A 20,262-nucleotide genomic window follows, 5' to 3' on the forward strand; every position below is an offset into this window, starting at 1 on the left:
CTGCGTTTTTCCCTGAGGCACAGACCATCCCTCTTTCTCTCCCTTCATCCCTCTCTTTCTGTCTGTACACCCTCTTTCAGCGTCGGGTTCATCTCCCCTGACTTAAAATTGTTCTTCCATGAGACTGGTCTGAACATGTGTGCTGCACAATCACTAAAATTCCCACACAAACACACAAATGGGACAAACGGGGGAGAGTTGCGTTAGTTTATGAAGTGATGGGTAGTCGGTGAGTCAGACTGCACATGTTCACCACCTCAGAAGAGAAAATCCACCTCGCTTCCAGTCCAAGTTGAGTCACTCTCATAAGTAACAGAATGCCTGTAATGCACCATGGCTTGTTAAACACTGAGCACAATATATTAAAAAAGTTATTTTAAGATATGCACATTGTCTTTCTCTCCCCCTCTCTCTGTCTCTCTCACCAGGCTTGGATCACACGTGGTCAGCCCAAATCTTTCTGGATCTCTGGATTCTTTTTCCCCCAAGGCTTTCTTACTGGTAAAACACTGCAGCACCAAAATATCTTCCATGTTTTTAATGAACCATAGTAGTAAGGGACATTTCAAAGCTGCTAGAATATAGAGAGATCAGTCTAACTATTCTCTAAAGCACACATAAAATAATGTGATTGGCTTTTAACTGCTCAATAATATACTGAGTTGCCACTTTTAACATGTGTTAGACCTTGCAAATAAAACATTATAAAGCATATTTTTCATGTCCCGTCTGCTTGCTGGCCTGTAGGGGTGCTTCAGAATCACGCCAGACGCTACAATCTGCCTATTGATGAGCTCAACTTCCGCTTCAACATGGTGCCGGTGTACAGAGACCAGGTAGCTGTCTGTGAGGCTCTACGCACTCTGCCTAACAATGCCAAACTGGACATGGATGATGAGGTACAGGAAGGGGGAGGGGGGTCGTTGTTGCTAAGTGATGCTTACAGATCATAATAAATCTTGTAGGGATGCACAATAGTAACAGATTATTGGAATCGGCCAACATGCTTTTTCTTATTTTGCACAATAAATGAATATTACGTACACTGAAAAGCATTTTATTTCATGTCTCCATCTGCTGGTGGGCCATCATGATAAGAGTATGCATGCATAATATGATGTGAATTCCACTACAGAAGGGATTTGATGATCACTAAACCAAGGTGGGGAAAAAAGATGAATATATCTATATCGGTATCTATATTGGTTATCGGGCAAATGAATTGTTAAATATCTGCATATCAGATGTCGACATAAAATCCAATATCTTTCATCCCTAAAATCTAGCTGGTTCCAGAACTGCAGCATTCCTGCGTTTGATAGCCCAACACCAATTAACCAGTAGCTAACAGGTTGATTTAAAAAGATGGCCTTGGATACTCTGTGTTCAGGCAGGTGTAATAATCATGCTGTTGTCTTACTGGGCAAGTGAAAATGTGATGTCTAATGCAATGTTGATAAGAAAATAAATTGCATACTGTATCACCGAAGTGGAGCTTTTGCAGCTGAGCTCTGTGCACAAGTCTGCCTCACCTCAAAGCAATGAACGGGACCGATGACAAAAATCCGATGTACTGGACTCTGTCAACCTAGAGTTAAATGTTAGTAACGTTGAACATCTCTGGAGGGTAATATGTGAGAGAGACTTGCTTCTTTTTAGCCCAGAAGCTAATGTAAACCATCATGACGATCCGTATCCCTTTCAGAAGCTTTGCCTTGAACCTCTTTGTCCTTTTTGAGACTTTGTAAAGTAAATCTAAAATGATAAATCCGACACCGGCTGTATTCTCTGATTATTTACCCATTTTTCAGTGTTGAAAATAATTATTGTTGTTGTTAGCCGTCCCCACTTGGCAACCATTAGTCAAACCAATCAGTGGCTTTGTTTCTGACTGTATTTGTCAATGGGGAGAGATACAGGCAGGTGACTGAGATGTGCCAGATTGTAGTAGTCCCCTTCCAGAAGTTGCATTAATGGGTCTCTGTCAAGTTTTTAGTCAATTTACAGCTAACCATTGACATCCCTAGCCAGAATAGAGCCACCTACCTGTCATTAAGTCTGTTATTTACTGTCTCTACTGTCCATTGATTGAGTATGTGTTCTTTTCTATGTCTAAAATTAAATCAATTTTAACAAGTCCTCCTAACTGTTCTCAGTTTAAAATGAGATTTGTTTGATTTCCCTTCCTTTCTTGTAATGATAATGAAAATAAAACCTATCAAGCTTTGATAAAATTGCTGTATTAAGGCAAAGACAACATTGGTAACCCAGCATACCATGCTCCATGGCTACATAAATTTACTGTGAAAACACAAGGCCGCGATGCATTAAAAAGAGAGGATTGATTACTGTGTGTGAATATGCATCTTTCAATCACTGCTGCTCCATCTCATTTGTGGATACAACAGTTACCAGAGCCAGAGGATGGCGTGATCGTGCACGGCATGTTCATGGATTCCTGTCGCTGGGACGATGTCAAAATGGTGATTGAGGATGCGTTGCCTCGAGTGATGAACGCCATACTGCCTGTGGTGCACTTCGAGCCACAGCAAAACTACGTGCCTGGGCCTGACCTCTACCACGCTCCTCTGTACAAGACCTCAGTCAGAGCTGGGACTCTGTCCACCACAGGTACATACAGGCTCCACACAGGGGCCCACACTTAAACACTGCTTTAGATTGCGCTGACACATTGATATTGAATGAGCAGGCAGGGGTTTATTGTTATGCTCAAGGGCACTTTAGCATGGTAGTTACTCCCTGGATATTTTGGGGAGTTTTTGGTGTCCATAACAATCTCATTCACTATTAAGCAATGTAATGGATTGCTAGTTTTTCCCCTCACCCTTCATTTCTGTCTCCATCCAGGTCACTCAACTAATTTCGTTGTGACAGTAATGATCCCCTCCAAACGGTCCAGCGACTATTGGATATCAAAAGCCTCTGCTCTCCTGTGCCAGTTGGATGATTAAGTTTTTATTGAAGGACAAAAAGGAATTTAAATGGGACTGAAACATGTACCTCTATGCACAACTTTGAATTAATGCTGAAGCTTTTGTGGAATTATTTATAAAGAGTTTTGATGATTTATGCTGAAAATGCACCTAGAGTTTAATAAACACTTCGGAGCATGCCCTGGCTGATCTATCCACTTCCTTCATGCACTCATGTGTATTGGTGAAGATTAATATCAGTTATATGCAGCAACAAAGTCTTACCCTGCTGACGCTGGATGAGAGCGGGGCAGTACATCCAGATCTTTGAAGATGAGACGCGCCGTCTCCACGGTGTAAACAGCATATACTAGACTCTCATACTGGAGAGCTCCATTCATGCTGTGTGAATGAATGTGCTTACTGAAATTTACAGTACACATGTAGCCTCAGGGAGAGAAAGGACGCAAGGATGGACGGCAGAATAGCTGCAGTAGATGGATGAGCGGAGATGTGTGACCAGACACATAGATGTTAACGGTTCTCAAAAAATAAATAAATAAATAAATAAAAAAAAGGGAATACCAAAGACAAATGAGTTGAGAAAGGAAAAGGAGTGATGATCATCAAATGATGAAATGTTTCCGCTATAACCCCCACACACATCAGCAACCTATTTGTGTCACTTAGGGCATGCAGTGCAAACACATAAAATATGGCTCTTCAAGCACATTAAGTACACCCACTGCAGTACTGGGGCAGGGTGCAGACACACTCAATCTCTGTCTCTGTCACACACATTGCCTCCTCCACGCCTTACTGCTCCAGTAACGCCAAGCAGGGATGGACATATATAAACACTATATTTAACCTCACCCTGGGGAAGAGCAGCACAAAAACATAAATAAAAATATGACACTGTAGAGAGAAAGGTAACTGTAAAAGCATAGGTAGAAATGATAGATATTTTATATGACACTATACCTGACTCCCTCTTACAGTTTTTGCCTTTTCTGGCTCACACACACAGTTTCAGTTTGCTAAACACTTTATGCAAAATGCTTTATTTCTAATTTTGCCCTCAAAAGATCACATAGCACACACACTGAACTACTACAGGAACAGTGTGTACGATATATTGGTGTCAGCTAAAATTTAAAATTCCCTCAGTGTTAGTTGTTCAGGGGTTTAAAGCCAGAGCCAAATTATCTGTAGAGGCCTCCTCTCCAAAACAAACAGACCCAGTGATTTAAACCAGTAAAAACACTGAATAAAGCAGTTTAATGTTAAAAATAAATGTATTTTTCTGACGATGCACATCTTAGAGGGGTCACTAACTACAGTGGACAATGCAAAATTGCAAATGGCTCTTTCTAGAACCAGTGTTTCATTTGTCTGTGCTGTAGAAACATGGCAGACTCTGTTGACGAGGACCCGCCCCCTACTTCGATATAAATAGCTCAGTCTAAGGAAACGAAAGCACAATATTTCCAGGTGATTATACACTAAAGAAAACATACTAAATATATTTTATTCAATGTCTGCCAGTATACCCCCCTAAATTCTACACATTGGACTCTATAGTAAAGTTAAAACTAAATTGATTGTATTGAGTAAATGCATCATTCCACAAGTTTATCATTGCCTCAAAAAATCTCATTTAAACAATGCAAGCGGTGGTAATTTCCCTTACAATTATACAAATCACAAGAAGACAGAAGGCGGCACAGTGGTTCAGTGGTTAACATTGTCACCTCACAGCAAGAGGCTTCCTGAACCCAGGGTGGAGTAGCCCTTCTGTGTGGAGTTTGCATGTTCTCCCCATGTCAGCGTGACTTTTCTTCGGGTTGCCCGTAGGTGTGAATGGTTGTCTGTCTCTGTGTGTCAGCCCTGTGATAGTCTGGCAACCTGTCCAGAGTGTACCCCGCCTCTCGCCCCACATCAGCAGGTATAGGCTCCAGCCCTCTGCGGCCCCCAACAGAATAAGCGATTATGAAAAATGAATAAAAAGAAGACAAAAATGTGTGATTTATGGAACGATACAGAGTAAGTATTATCTTTGAAAATCTCAGTTTTATTAATGCATTACTATAAATGTAGATAAAGCAGTCTAGAGTTCAAACCTTAGTACCAATAACAGCTGTAACTTGTGCTAATATAATTTGCCGGAGCATGAGTATGTGCTTTAATGTTTAAAGAAAGAAGAACTTTGTGTGTATTGCTAAGAATATTATTTTATTCTTGGCATGTAAGTTACTGATACTTATAAAACTTAGAGTAGTTATAAAATAGTGTAACATGTAGACAGGCTATTGAATTCTAACACAGTGACTATAGAGTTAAATAAGATGGTTAAATGTTGTGTAGAAGTTTTTTCATTACATCCGTCAGCTGGAAGAGATAAAAATGAGTCATGACAAGTTTGATGAATGTGCAGCTTTAATATGAGGTCCTACCTGGTTTCCAAGTCTTTTCTTCTGATCAACATTCACTCTCACTTTGCTACTATCTGTTCCTCTCTCCTATACCATATGTGCAGACTACTATGCACTTTGGTCATTGGACTAACTTACTCTGTCTATTTTTGTGCAGGATTGGAATCTGCAGCAGAAGCTATTGTGTTATATTCCATTCACAGGCTTCGCTAAAGCTGTAAATGGTGATGAATTGTCTAGCTCTGTGGGGACTTACAAGTACACATCATCAGGACATGTCATCTCAGAGGTGAAACCTTTCTATTTTATTAATCTCACCTTCATACACTGATTGTGAAAACAGACAGTTTTGACTTGCTGCACCTGATTTTCTGTGCTAAAAAATATCCCGCCTGTTTTCCTGGCTTAGGTAAAGCACAGTGATCCAGTTAAATTCATTTCAGTTTTCATTTTGTGCAATTGCACACACAGTGACTGCACAAATGCCTTCACACATGCATGCATCTCTGCAGCTATTGTTTCATCAACAGCAACATCCACTGACATCCTGACTTCCTTTATTAACCCACTTTCTCCTGATCAATCCTTTTTGTGCCACGATTATGCACTATGAATAACTGTTAATGTACTGTACTGCTGTTAGGTTATGAGTTGTATGAAAAGGGAGGGGAAGGATTGAAGGAGTAAATAAGATTATATGCCCAGTCACTCTGAAACCAGATTAACACTGTTTTATCATCATTGCACACACACACACACACACACACACACACACACACACACACACACTTCCCTGTGGATTAAGTCAGAGGAAAGAGGACATAGTTGAAACAGATGGGTCCAAAGGAAAATTGACTTTTTTTTCTAAAGGACGAAGAAAAGGAGAAGAGATTATAAATGATATGAGTGTGTAAGACTGAGGCACAAAGCAAGCAGTTGATGAAAACAGCTCTCTGACAATGAGGACAGCTGTTAACATGAATATTTGACAACAAATCAACATGTTTAAAATGATGAAAACCACAGATTGACAGTGGATCCGCCTTGTGCTCTCACTGTGACTTGTCAGTTGGTTTATTGATGTTGGCAGCAGTCATTTAGGTTATTCAGCACCAATTGATACCATTGAAAATTCCACCACAGCAATGACGATACAGAGTTGGAGGCAGGGTCCCATTCATTCCTATAAAAGTTGCTCAGTAGTGCATGGAGCCAAAAAAGTTTGTATTCCCTGTTTTAAAATTACCCGGGTCCTCTTGAGCATCGTGGGGCTCATAGAGCAAGTGCACTACAGACTTTGCAGACTGAGTGTTTAACTTCTGGCTTAGCCATCTTGAGTGGGGATAAAATGATTTAATCATGCGGCCTTTCTAGACTTTTGAAGTGTAATCAAACCAAATGAAGTCATTTTGTGGGGGTTGTGATGCTCAAACATTTATCCACTGATTTACAGAAGCCTTTCCCAATGTAAGTCCATGGGAAAACGTTTTTAAGGCCCAGTGGCATCACAGGATGGACCCAGAAGTTGTAGTTACACAGTTGGCCACTCTTTCCCAGGGGTCTGGTCTATACAATAAATATGAAGCTACAGCCAACAGCTGGTTAGCTTAGTTAAGCATAAAGGCAATGAGCAGAGACTCCAGTGCCGAGCCAAGAAACCCCCCCACCCTATAAAACCACAACACTGGTCTTTGTACAGATTACAGCTACAGTACACAGCCAGTTATCATAGCATAAAGACTAGAAACAGAACAGCTACCCAAACACATAATCCTATGTAAAACCACAAATTATTGATTTTACGCTTCGGTTTTTCTACGGATTAAACAAAGGAGGTTAATCGGTGTAATGAGCTTTTGAGGTGCTAATAGGCAGATTCTGACAGAGCTGTTTCCCTGGTTTCAGTATTTTTGCTAAGCTACGATAACCAGCTGCTGGTTGTACATTCATATGTAGTGGAGAGACGAGAGAGAGTGGTATCTATCCTCTTATCTAAGTCTTGGCAAGAATGAAGATAAACAATCCTTGTTTTTTTATTTTTAAATAATATTTTTTGGATAAATGTGTGCATGAATTAATAATAATTACAGATGCATGTGTGCAAGAGTAAGCATCGTCACACTGCAACTATTTGGCTATATACACCCATCCCAACAGCGCATTATTATTTATCCCACTCGTCATGTTGATGCGTCAAGGTTGGAAGTGTTAGGATTAGGGCAAAGAGGTGATGGTTTGGGCTAGTACTAGGCATTCTTAGATAATCTCTGAGATTAAAGTGGTAAATTTATGAGAAATAGCTCACAAAAGTACTGCCAGAGAGTGAAGTGATGTAGTATAAAGACTGAGACAGTCCATGGGGGAGTGAGAAGTGGTGGATGAATGGGTCAAGCACAGGACTTTCTTACGTAGACTGGGGTTTGAGTCCTGTGTCAGTCTTTAGTGGCTTATTTTTGGATTTATCATTTTTAGTTTTGAGAATAAAGATGCTGAATGCACACTGTACACAGTAACTTTAGCAGAGTAGCTGAAAAGACCTGTTCATGTAAACTTCATATATTGACCTTGCTAGGATGCCCATGAATATACACTCAGGGTGTAAATAGCCACATTAGCTATCAACACCTGGGTGCTGATAGCTCTATTTAGACATGATGATTCAGACTCATATTCATCTTCTGTAGGCAGAACAAAGATCTAAATGACAAGACTGTCACTTACATACAGTTTACAATATACAGGTCAGAGTAAACAGCATCTGAGGCCGTGAATGTGCCTTCCACCCCAGTCATGCAGAAAAATGACCAGGCTCTGAATTAGTGCAGAGTCCCCACCTGAAGACCAGAAGGGTGTGTGCGTGCAGGCAATTATTCTACAAAGCGAAAGGCAGTATAGATCTCACAGGAGGGGCAGGTGTGTGGTCTTTACATTACACTAACTGCACCAAGTCTGTGGAGATCTCTTCCAGCTGACCTGGTACTAACAGTGCCACCAAACAGAGCAAACATTATTCACTATGATTGTGTAACTACACCCTTCCCCCCTCCCCACCACCAACGACCCAGGTGGTCTGTTCCATCTCAGGAACAGAAAAATGAAGGGAAAACACTAGGACAGTCTGCAGGGTGGAGCGGGGACGCGCTGTCTGTCTGCGTGGTCTGTTGGCAAATGGAAGGTTTTTGGATTTGTGTGTGTGTGTTTGCATGGGTTGATACAGTGTGCTACAATTCCAGCCACCAACAGCTGTCTGTCTGCACGTAGTGAAGCCTGAGATTAGATTTGACCAATTTGAACATGTCATCACTCTGCTGAGCAGCATTTAGTGTGTGTGCACACACGCACGTGTTTGCCGGTATGAACTGCCAAATGTCCTGTCTAATATCAGTGAGGAGATTGGATCCCTCCTGACTTGGCCCACAGTATCTCAGTCATTCATTCCTGCTGGGAAATGAGGAAGGTTTCTAAGCCTTCCTGGCTAACGACTCGCCTTTACATTTTCACGTCTGAGCTCACGTCAATCTATCAGCTCTGGATGCAGAGACTTCGTGCAGTAGTCTGAAACCTATCCTTTAACTTTAATCCCACTATATCTGGCCACATGCACACCTGAAAGGCACATTATTGATGGAGCACACACACACCATTTACAAATACTGTTCCCAAGACAGAAAACCTTTGAATGGTTGGATTCAGTGTGCTTGAGATGTAAATATACAGCTGAAATCAAATGAATAGTTCAATCTTCAGTAAGTATGAGGCGGTGTTGAAACTGGAAAAATGTGTCAGTTCTGTTTTGTCAATCAAAATAAAAACAAAAAAAAGGATAGGAACAAAAAAACTGATCAATACAGAGAGCTGCCAGGTTTCATAAATCAAGATAAGGGATGCTGGGCTCAGTTGCTGACATTTCTATCTCACTTACTGTGTCATTTTACAACAAACTAGTCCTTACCAGGCCCTCAGGAAGTGCACCAGGCTTTGAAGGCGATTTTCAAAGTGGCCAAACAGTATAATCACATCCCTCAAGTTATGCTTTGCGGCTCAAAAAGACTTCCCATAGAGACATCTGCGGGTTGTAGTAATTTAAATAAGTTATAAGTTAAATTAGTAAAAAGGAAACGTTAAGAAATTAAAGTATAGCTTCCATGTACTGGTCAGGTAGGGGTAATTCATCTGTCAAGCACCTTCTTGAGGTTAGCACATGCTCCTAAATGTATTTCTGATGTGCCTCTGCCTTGGAGATGATTTGTCTGTAAGAAATATGTGTCTGTAATTATCAGACATTTGAATTTTTAAAAGGAATGTCATGTTATAAATGTTATTGTTGTTTTGCTTGCTAGCCAGCATTTGCAGCAGTAGCTCATTATTATGTTTGGTAAGCTGTTTTCACGCAGTATAGTAATTTTCTTGCTTTATAGTTTGGCAGGAATTATGCAGTAATACTGTATTGATTTGTGTTTTTATTTCTGTAGTGTTTCAGATTTTCAAACAAAAGTCATAAAAAAGAGATAACCGGACTTCACCAAAATACAAGAAATGTCAAGCCTTGTGTGGCTGTCTAGCTTTGCACAAGAGAACACACTGCAAGGGCAGTAAAGTATGGGAACAATATTATGATAATCACATGCTGTGTTTAACCAGCACATGAGATGACAAGCTGCCATTACGATGTCTGTCCTGTCAGATCAACCCTGTCGAAACCCAGGATGCTCTGACAACTTTGGTGAGTGAAAGCACTTTAAAATGTATTATCTGGTGAATAGTAGCATGTCGGCCACTCAGGTGCCAGTAATTATCACATTTCTCCTTTATTTTTCTCAAAATAGTCATGTACAGTGAGCATTTATGTACATCCTTCAAAGGAGAAAGAATCATACTGAGCAAAGAGGCACAGACCACAAAGAAAAAGACACTCAAGTTGACCAAAATACAACACTGGTGATCGAAGAAAAAATGTGATAGCATGGCAAAAGTAAACGGTCACACCCTCATTCTTTAGCATTGAATTTGCAACACTGCATTTTGAGTGTGGTTTCAGCTTCAACATAGCTTTGACTTGTCAGCAGCAGAATGTGTTTTACTGTATCCCAAACACCGAATTCTCTCTTCATATTTTCCGCAAGTCCCATTTACAAGTTTCCATATTCTTCATTTGACACACTTGGATCACTTTTAGTGCCATAAATGCCTCTCACATGAAAATCAAATGCTGAATAGACATCAACATGAGTGAGTAACAATAGAAATGGGTCAGGTTATCTCACAGACTATCTACATAAGTCAGTCCGAGTCACATGTATGCAGAAAACACTTCTCACTCCACATCTCATACGAGTCATTACATCTCCAATGAGTCAGTGATCAAGGATTTGCATTATTCCTCAATCTATTACATAACATACATACAGCAACCAAGACCTCTCTTTCCATTTACATCCATTTAAATCCAGCATGAGTTCCTTTATCAAAAAAAAAAAAGCTTTGTTTTCTCGGATCATCAGTGCTCAGCTTTTCATCTTCACTGTACACAGTAACCCCTGCAACTTGCAATCTGTTATCTACACAATGTTCAACGACAAATGGACAAATATCAGAGGAATTGTACATTTTGGGAAAAACATTTTTTTTTGCTTTTTGCTACAACAACAGAGGTGTAAAAACAATACATTTTGTTTCCCCCCTTTTCCAGTCAGGTAAACTCACTGGCTGCTGTCTGTAGCTTCATATTAACCATTCAGACATGAGAGAGGAATTGAACTTCTCTTGTTACTGTCATTTTTGCCTGTTTCCAGTCTCTGTGTCAAGCTAAAGTAAGCAGGGGTTTGTTGGCACACTTTTCACTCTCTGCCATAGTTATATTCTAACCAGCAGGAAATGAAAAGGTTAAGGTATAAGTTATAAGTTCACCTGTTTTAATGTACACAGATGTTTTCTAAAAAAATGAGGTGATTTGTTTTTAAATCCATGTGCAGTTGTACAAACCAGCACTGTCACAAGGTTGGTTGGCACCCAGTAGAAACAATTTAAGCAATTAATTCAAACAAGAACCAGAAACATGAGCATTTAGTATTATATGTACCCATTTTATCTACAAAAAACAATTTTTAAGCAACTCATTCATAGTAATGTCTAGTTACTTTGCCATTGACCATTAAAAATGATAATCTTACTATATAATGACGAAAACTCTGTCTGTGTGTCTGTGGGTGTGTCCGTGTGTGTGTCTGTTCCACGTTTTTCTCCTCACTGACTTGGTCAATCCATGTGAAATTTGACACAGTGGTAGAGGGTCATGGGAGGATGCGAATGGAGCAATATTACATCAGTTGGCCAAAGGGGGGCACTATAGAAACCGATTGAAATTGCAAACTTTGAATGGGTATATCTCATGCCCCGTATGTCGTAGAGACATGAAACTTTGCACAGAGATACCTCTCCTCATGAGGAACAAAAAGAACCTTGCTTAAAGAACCCATAACTTCCGGTTATATAGATTTTCCGCCATTTTGAATTTTTTGAAAAACACTTAAAATCAATCTATTCCTAGGAAGTTTGACTGATCTGCATGAAACTCTGTGAACATAATCTAGGGACCAATATCTAAAGTTCCCTCTTGGCAAAAGTTGGAAAACTTACTAAAACTGAGCTTCTATAGGGCAATGAATATTGCGGAGGGCAAGGTGTATAACATCTCAAGGGTTTCACTGATCACCACGCAACTTTGTAGGCATATGACCACACATAATCTGAGAGGACCCCTCCATTATTGACCCCATCAAACAAAATGGGGGCGCTAGAGAGCTAATTTCTTATCTAGGCCTAACCGCCATATTGATTTTTACTAAACGTGGTAGATATGTAGAACAGGACACCTCGAGGTGACTGGAGAAATGTAACTCTAATTGGCAACTAGGTGGCGCTATAATAGCAGAAAAATGCTTAAAAATGGCTGAAATGCGACCGATCGCTGTGGCTCCCCCTGTGGCCGAATGTTGTTGTTTTTTTCTAATTTTTGGTATGACTAAGTCATGGTATGGAATGCTGTACCCAATGGGTATGGACTAGTAATGATAAATATTGTTTTTAATCGATCAAATAGTTTAAATCTCTGAAAATACGGTTACAGTTGTTAATTTTGCAACATGTGCCAACCAACCACGCTCAGATTTGACCCAACTTTGTGAAGAAAATTATGTTAGCCAGCAAACATCACTTGTCAGAGACTTTCAGATCTTATATCAAAATGTAGCTGATTGTTATGTCTATTAACTAAAAGTAACACTTTTCCAGTATCTCTGTCTAACACAGTTTACAATGCATTTAGTCCACAGACCACTTTTTTACTGTACCATAAAACTAAAATGTTATCCTTGCCAAAAAAAGTTAGTGACTGTCAGATGTTTTAACACAGTAGGTTTTGATGTTACATCTTTGTTGCTGTGACCTTTAAAGGACCAGAAAGTAGCAGTGTACCAGCCAACCCCGGTCTCCCTTACTTGCTGTAGTCTCATATTTACTGTACTAAAGCAATCAAGTTATATATTGTCTGTTTAATCCATACAAAAACAGAAGAATAAGTAAAACAACTAATTGAGTTAAGTAGTGTTTCCCTGTTTCCTGTCTTTACACTAAGCTAAGCTAACTGGCTGTTGGCTGTAGCTTTGTATTAACCACACACACATTAGAGTTATATCTTTATCGGCTCTTGACAAGAAACCCTAAACATGGAGCTATTCCTTTAACCTAATACCATTACATTACATAAAAGACTGACCATATTTGCAGTGTTTAAAACAAAAAAAATCACATTCTGGTTGGAAATAAAAAAAGGGGTATGAAGATTAAAACTTCAAAGCTGGATAAAAAATGAAGGGACACAGAGTTCTGCAAAGTACTGGCTTCACCTTGTCCTGTTTGTCCATTATAAGTGGACATGACATTTAAATGCTTTACAGTCTTGGAGTCAAAGAGTGGTAGGCTAGTCGATGGGTGGCAGCTGTTTGTCTTCACTCGGCCCATTGATTAACTGTAACAGCATGAATTCCATTTCAGTGGCTGTTTCTGCAGCAGTCACGCAGTGTCCAGCATTTTGATGTTTTTATTCCCCCTCGGTTCTTCTTAAAACTCCACTTAGAATGGCCATGTGCGAGTTTTGGAGAAGTCTGCGAGTGCACTTGCGTGCGTAAAAGTGGAAATTCATGCGTATCTTGTACCACTGAGGATCAGCGGGGATGCTCGGGTAGTGAGAAGGTTTAACACAAATCTGTTACATAAGGTCACCCAGTAATCCTTGTTGCATGTTGTTGCTAGAGATTAGAGAAGAAAGTGTTTGCCTTTCGCTGAGTATTAGAGAGTAAAAACACAAAGCACTCGGCACTACAAAAGATGAGTACCGAATGTGTCCCTACCGGGGTGATTTCCCCTCGGAATCTGTTTAAAAATCCCTCAGAAGAACAAATATTGTCTTTCAATCACTACTTGCACTGATCTGCTATCTTCATTGTGAGCTTTTCTGCGAATACAGCAGCACATTGTGTAACTTGCACACAAGTCAGATAAACATTACTCTCAAAAGAAAAATACATTGCTAATTAATGTGAGTGATTTACAAATAGCCAGAGTGTATCATATGCTAACTAACTACATTGTTTAGCACAAGGGATGATGGCAAAGAGAAATGTTGGGAGATCCCCTCTGAAATTACTTCACGCTTTAATAAACTGTCTTGAAAAGAGCAAAACTGTAAATGTCTCTGATGTCATAGTCAAGTATGACTTTTACTTGCGATGGTAAAACTTCACATAAAATCTCTTCACATTTATGGATATAGAACCACCTGGATGTAAGATGTGCCAGAAGGGAAGTGCAAGGAAATAATGAGGATGACTTGGAAGGCAAGAAAGAGGTGAGTAAGGACCAATCCAGTAACTACAAATGGGAAAAAAGAGATAAGATGGAGATCTTTAAAGTAGAGCTGAAACATGAGTCCATGAAGAGACAGTTAATCGGTAGCTTTTTCTGATTATTAACAAACTGTTTTAGTCATTTTTCAAGCAAACATATTCACTGTTTCCAGCTCCTCAAACGTCAGGAATTGATGCTTGTCTTTTTCATATATGTAGCCCAGTGACCAGAGGAAAGTGTTGGCATGATAAGTTTCTGGAAACCACAAGTCCATTACATTTGCACATTTCATACATATTATATCAGCATTTTTAAAGTGACATATGTGCTGACTTTGTCATTGGGAGGTGGAAAGCATGGTGGATGGTGTGTCACATAGAAGAGACGCCTGCCAAGCTGCAGTCAAACTGACTGTTTATGACCAAAAAAAACAACAAAACCCATTGTCATTTAGCGAGTCATTGTTGTGTTTCCATTGGCTTTTTAGGCCAAATGTGGGTGCTTTGTTGCTACCCATCAAAGCAGTTGTTTTTTACCAAGACATCACTGCTTTTTAAGTGGGAATAGCTCCACAAAACCAACTATAGCCAAATTGTTTGTGTGCCTAAACTACTAATACATTAACCACAGCGTTGTTGAAACGTCAAATGTAATAAGGGAATTAATGAAGGTACAAGTATACGGGGTTTACCCACTTCTATTTCTGGCCCATCCCATCAGCCAAAAAGTAACTGGAATATATAGGAGAGTGTACTCACTTCATACTCAGTAATCTAACCAATGAATTCAACATGTCCATGGTTTGCAGAGATTTATCATGCCAATATTTTTTCCCGGCAACTGGGTTGAAAAATGAATTTAACAGACCACCAAATTTGGAGGGTGTGTTTTGTAGCTAATATATGGAGAGTGAAATATGATGTATGTGTATGAATCATTGAAGTTGACTGCTTGAACTAGCTTGCAGGCGTTGCTCCGTTTGAGTCAGACAACTCATGTTTTAAATGTTTATTTCAACAGCAGAACATAGAGTTTGGCATCTAGACAACGGCCTCATCGCTTCCCGCAGGTATCTTTACATGTGATATTGGGGAGTGATTATTAAATATTTCTCCCCTTAGCCGGAGCCTGCACGTGGATGTTGGGGATAGAAGTAGGGCTGAAAGAGTGAGCAGCAGTACCGATGCAGGGCAGCAGCAGCATAGACAAGGCAGAGGGAGAGCTGGGAAGATTTTGCAGCTTAAATAGACTGCCAAATTGGGAAGGTGTGTTTTGTAGACGTATGACGTGTATGTATGAATCAATGCAGCTCGAGTTGACAGCCTGAACTAGCTCGCAGGTGTCACTCCATTGTGGTCAGACAACTTACATCTTGAATGTTTATTTCAACAGCAGAACGTAGTTAGAGCTTGGCATCTAGACTCTGGCCTCATCACTCCCTGTTGTGTGAATAAAACAAGCAATCTGAAGACATCACCTTTGAGTCTAGAAAATTGTACCAGGCATTTTTCTCTATCTCAAGAAAATTATAAGTGTATTAATTTAAAATGAAAGCGACAAGTTGCAGCTCTAGTTAAAGAGAAGTGAGATGCACAGGCGTACAGAGTCAACAGGTCAGTAGCTCTCAGTAAATTCAACAACTTAATAAAAAGATTTAATCTCAGCTTCACCATAATTATAAAGTGAGATGTAGAATCACTAGAATACAGGCCTGCAAAAGGTATTCGTAATATGTTTATTGAACTCTACTGACTGTACTGTATGTAACTGCTGAAGACATTAAGACATTTGTAGAAGATGAGAAGCATGACACATGGGAAAGGAAGTGGAAAAAGTGAGGAAAATAGCAGAAAAAAGAGCTGTAAGAGGAGGGAATGTTAGCGATATATTCTGATGAGATGTGAAGCCCAGGTGGTGGCAGGTAAATGATGTGGTACAGCAGGGGTACAGATGAAAGTGCATTAGTGTGAGTTTCTACATCATTAAATACTGCATGTAGCCTCAGCCTCCTACATACTGTGGCATACTTTATGTGCAGTGTTAGCAAGGAGAGCCACTCTGAATGGGAAAAATCACATCATCTCCAAACAACCATATACTACTGACAAATATGTGAAGATAGAGGGAAAGGTTTGCTTCTGGTGACTTGTAACAACACTTCTAAAGTAACTGTGTGGCTTCACGTTGTCGTAGCAGGGAGGCTTGTGTGGCACAGTTGTAATCGTGTCAGGATTTTTAATGTTAGTTCTCTTTTTCCTCTCAGAGAGGGAGGAGATCAACCTTATGTGAAGTCTTTGGACACAGCCTCGATGAAATTGGGGGCTGACATGAGGATGGTGAAGGTGCAGATGATGGAGAAGAGCGAGAAAGCCACCAGGCACAACCGATCCACCACAGCCGCTGCAAACTTCCACTCGCTGCAGATTGCCTCCCCCTCGTCCTGCTCCCGGAAGCGTCTGGCAATGTACTGCACTTCCTCCAGGATCCGGGAAATTTCCGGAACCTGCTCCAGCAGCAAAGTCCGCGTCTGTTCTGAGTGGATGTCATGTGGAGAGGAGCCGTTTGGATGGCCGCCTCCGCCTCCGCCGCACACCACCACACCCGAATCGGTGCTTGGTGGGAAAGCAGGGTTGTCTGTGCCCATTGAGTGGTAGCCAAAGTACAGGTTCATGCTCCCGTTGGTCGTGGTCGACTGGGTGGATGCCTGCCCTGGTATGGTGCTCATCTGAATGCTGTTGGTGCTGGTATGGTGTGCAGGAGGGTGGGAGTACTTGTAGTTTTGGGGGCTCATGGCTGCTCTGCTTTCCTCTCCAGGTTTCTTCATGCGGAGGAACCAAGCGCACCAGTTGAGAAGGATAACTCGGACCTGGATGAAAAGATGTGATAAGGTGGAGAGATGGAAGACAGATTGGTGAGTTAAGGACCAAAATATAAGTGTTAAATTCATACGAAAAACAGACAGAGGCCAGAAGATAGAAATACAAAAAAAAATAGAACCTCTACTCCCCCATACTTCAGTTAGTGTGATATTTGCCTTTCCATAGAGTGCATTATTATTTAATAACTGTGTAGTTCACAGTATATAATCTTGCTAATGATGAATTGCTTTTATGATCTTGATTCATATTTTGGGTAGTGATGGGCAGACTGATTGATAATGGTAAAATATCCATTATAATGTATTGATTCAGCATCCCACGACATGCCATTCAAGTAGCAGACATCCCAGTTACCTCTGCAGATCCGTGCTGCATTCATGTGTCAGAATAATCTGAAAAATAAGTTCCCGATCATTTTTGTGGCTCATCTGATCTGTTTCCTTTGCCCTTTATTAACATGTTGTTTAAATGCTCTTGGCAACACATAACACATCCTCTTTGTAGCATTACAACTTAAATCTCAAGAAAATACTGAAATCGGAAAAACGACCATCCAAGGAGCCTGTGAATGCATCATTGGCCTTGACTGACAGTGGTCTCGACTCCAGTCCAATTTGATAGTCCCTCTTTCACTCACCATAGCAGGCAGTGTGACCAGTACCCTATGACAACAGCTAGTGGGCGAGTGGGAAAAGTCAGGGATTCATGAACACATTGACACATTTGACAGGCTGACCCAGTACATACTGATGTGTTAGTTCATTTTTGCCCATCACTAATATTGGTGGAAACCTTCATGTAATACAAAGCTTTGTCAAACCTTAAGATAAAATAAACCTTGAGAAATAAATCTAAATGTACTGTATAACTGTACAGTTAATACAAAGTAACTGCACTGTTCGTGGATATTTCTGCTTATGATGGTCTCTCACAAACAGTTAAATTGTGTGGTTATTTGAAAATAATGCAATTGTTGGGATTAAAAAATTATTGTTAACCTACCCATTTGGGCATCTTCCCTCCATGGGGGTCATGGTGGTGGAACTGTAGTACCAGGACTGTCACCACCACAGACAAGCCCACAATCATCATGGTGCTGGCAAAGTACTGAGCTAGAGGAGAAAAGGCACATAAGTAAAGCAGAGTAACTTCCATTTGTGACAGAGAACAACTAATACAGTGTAAAAGTGTAATTCTGAATGAAAAGCTCATGAATCTACATACAGTCCGAGGAGAAACATGAGAGGTAAGCATTGTATTTTGGCAGGACTGCTGCCGAGTCAGTCCATTGGTTGGTTGGTTAGTCAGTGGGGAGTTTATCCCTGTCAACAGACCTGAGGTCATACCACCACAGGGAGTGGTGGGAGGATGACTAACGTTTTACTTCCTAATGTACAAACCAACCAAAACACAGACACACACTCGCGGGTATTTGCAGCCACGGAAACATGAAAATGCATAACATATGCATGTAGGCAAGCACGCTACCCGGTCCACCACACACGCAAAACACACACAGACACACACAAACATGAGATATGTTCCCCTTTAAACAAAAATTGGTCATGTTTTATTTTGGTCTGGCTCTGATATCAGTGAGCGCATATAAAGGTGGACCAATCAAATGCTTCTGTATACACCTCCATGTCAAAGTATAATTGGAGCTCTCATTGTGAACCTTGAGGAGTATTTATTTTGTCTTCGATCTATCAGTTCCGCTCCACCTACAATGTGTTAATATGTCTACACCAATAAAGGTGAGTTTGCTAATGGCTTCGTTTTACATCACTGAGCTGCCAAATGATACTGAGCAGCATTTCTGTCTGCAGCCTCCCCTCCCATGTCATAGGCGGCTGCCTCGTCTCCTGTAGTGTGTATCAGCATGGCTTCATTCCATGCAACTCTACTGGTCCTCTGCTCTGAGGATAATCTCCACATCCTGTATCAGCAACCTCCCACACCCAGCTGCTAACGGCTGCCCTGTGGTGAATATGAGGTGTGAATATCTCGGCAGTTTAACCTATAGTTAATGGGGAAAACTCTCCACACTGACCCACCAACTATGGTATGGCACTTTTTAGCCTGTCTGGCTCCTTAATGAAGGTCAGATTCAGGTACAAGGTGAAAAATACATGAAATATAACCTTTTTATTTTCCTTGCAAAAAGACTGACACCACCATTTTTAAAAATCATGACCATTAATGTGGAATACTTGCCCACATTCTGCATTGTCTCACTTCATTTTCCCAAAGTGGTTAGAGGACCTGTTATGCTTATTTTTGGGTCGATACTTTCTACTTGAACACGTTTACAGGCTTACACAACTGCATATTAAGTATATAGAAAGACACTGAAAATGTTGAGGGAATTAGTAAGCTGCAGAGATGATTTTTTTTAACCTTTGGAAACAGCCAGGTTAGCTGTTTGCCCTTTTCCAGTGTTTATCTATTATTATGAGTAAACATCACGTCTGGCACAAATAGCTAACTGTTAGGAAATAAGCTCTTGCTCATTTTGTGATCCATCTCAGTTGTTTTTCTTTGTTTTTCATCACTTTGAAAGCCAGACAATAATCACACTGAGCACCAATTAAAACAGAAATGTGTCTTACCAATCAGAGGAACAGAGTCTGAAGTGGCAGGCATGATCTCTGCTACCAGTAACATGAACACTGTTAGAGACAGCAGCACTGTGATGCCTGGAGGACGACAGTAGAGCAGAAACACAGAGGATAAATTCTTTCATCACAGCCTAGTTTGCTCTTAAATGGTGACTTGAGAGTACTCAAAATAAATGCAGCTGGTTGCTTCAAAATAGGTGAAATCAGCTGTGGATTTATTTTAGAATATTCAGTCTCTTTTCTACCCTCGAGGGATTACTTGCAGTTATATATTTACTCTGACCCCGTCTCACTGAATGGCGTTTTGAAACTAGCTGACATTTTCGGGTCCAGGTGATTATCTTTGCTGTGTTTATAATGGAGCTTTTATTCATCTGCTAATGAGTAAAATCCAACTCAAAGGCTAATTCCCAGTCATAATGCCAGCATTAGCATAGAGTAATGACAAATAAATGAGTTAGCAACAGTGTCGGGACCTGGTGGGCTGATA

The 20,262-nt window shown here is 40.5% G+C and overlaps 2 protein-coding genes across 2 annotated transcripts in view; one reads left to right on the forward strand and one right to left on the reverse strand.

The window, feature by feature from the left end:
• Positions 1 to 3,132, forward strand: part of dnah6 (dynein, axonemal, heavy chain 6) — a 66,117-nt gene extending 62,985 nt beyond the window's left edge. Inside the window, exons 79-82 of the mRNA XM_050045187.1 lie at positions 429 to 501; positions 748 to 899; positions 2,409 to 2,631; positions 2,869 to 3,132. Coding sequence (XP_049901144.1) covers positions 429 to 501; positions 748 to 899; positions 2,409 to 2,631; positions 2,869 to 2,972 — 552 coding nt within the window. The 3' untranslated portion in view covers positions 2,973 to 3,132. The remainder of the gene's footprint in view (positions 1 to 428; positions 502 to 747; positions 900 to 2,408; positions 2,632 to 2,868) is intronic.
• A 12,877-nt stretch (positions 3,133 to 16,009) lies between these two features.
• The window catches only part of chrna8 (cholinergic receptor, nicotinic, alpha 8), a 57,101-nt gene continuing 52,848 nt past the window's right edge, over positions 16,010 to 20,262 (reverse strand). The window contains exons 8-10 of the mRNA XM_050045189.1: positions 19,764 to 19,850; positions 18,154 to 18,263; positions 16,010 to 17,138 (exon numbers count right to left, since the gene is read on the reverse strand). Coding sequence (XP_049901146.1) covers positions 16,554 to 17,138; positions 18,154 to 18,263; positions 19,764 to 19,850 — 782 coding nt within the window. The 3' untranslated portion in view covers positions 16,010 to 16,553. The remainder of the gene's footprint in view (positions 17,139 to 18,153; positions 18,264 to 19,763; positions 19,851 to 20,262) is intronic.

This window comes from Epinephelus moara, chromosome 5 (assembly GCF_006386435.1).
Source record: "Epinephelus moara isolate mb chromosome 5, YSFRI_EMoa_1.0, whole genome shotgun sequence".
NCBI classification, from domain to species: Eukaryota; Metazoa; Chordata; class Actinopteri; order Perciformes; family Serranidae; genus Epinephelus; species Epinephelus moara.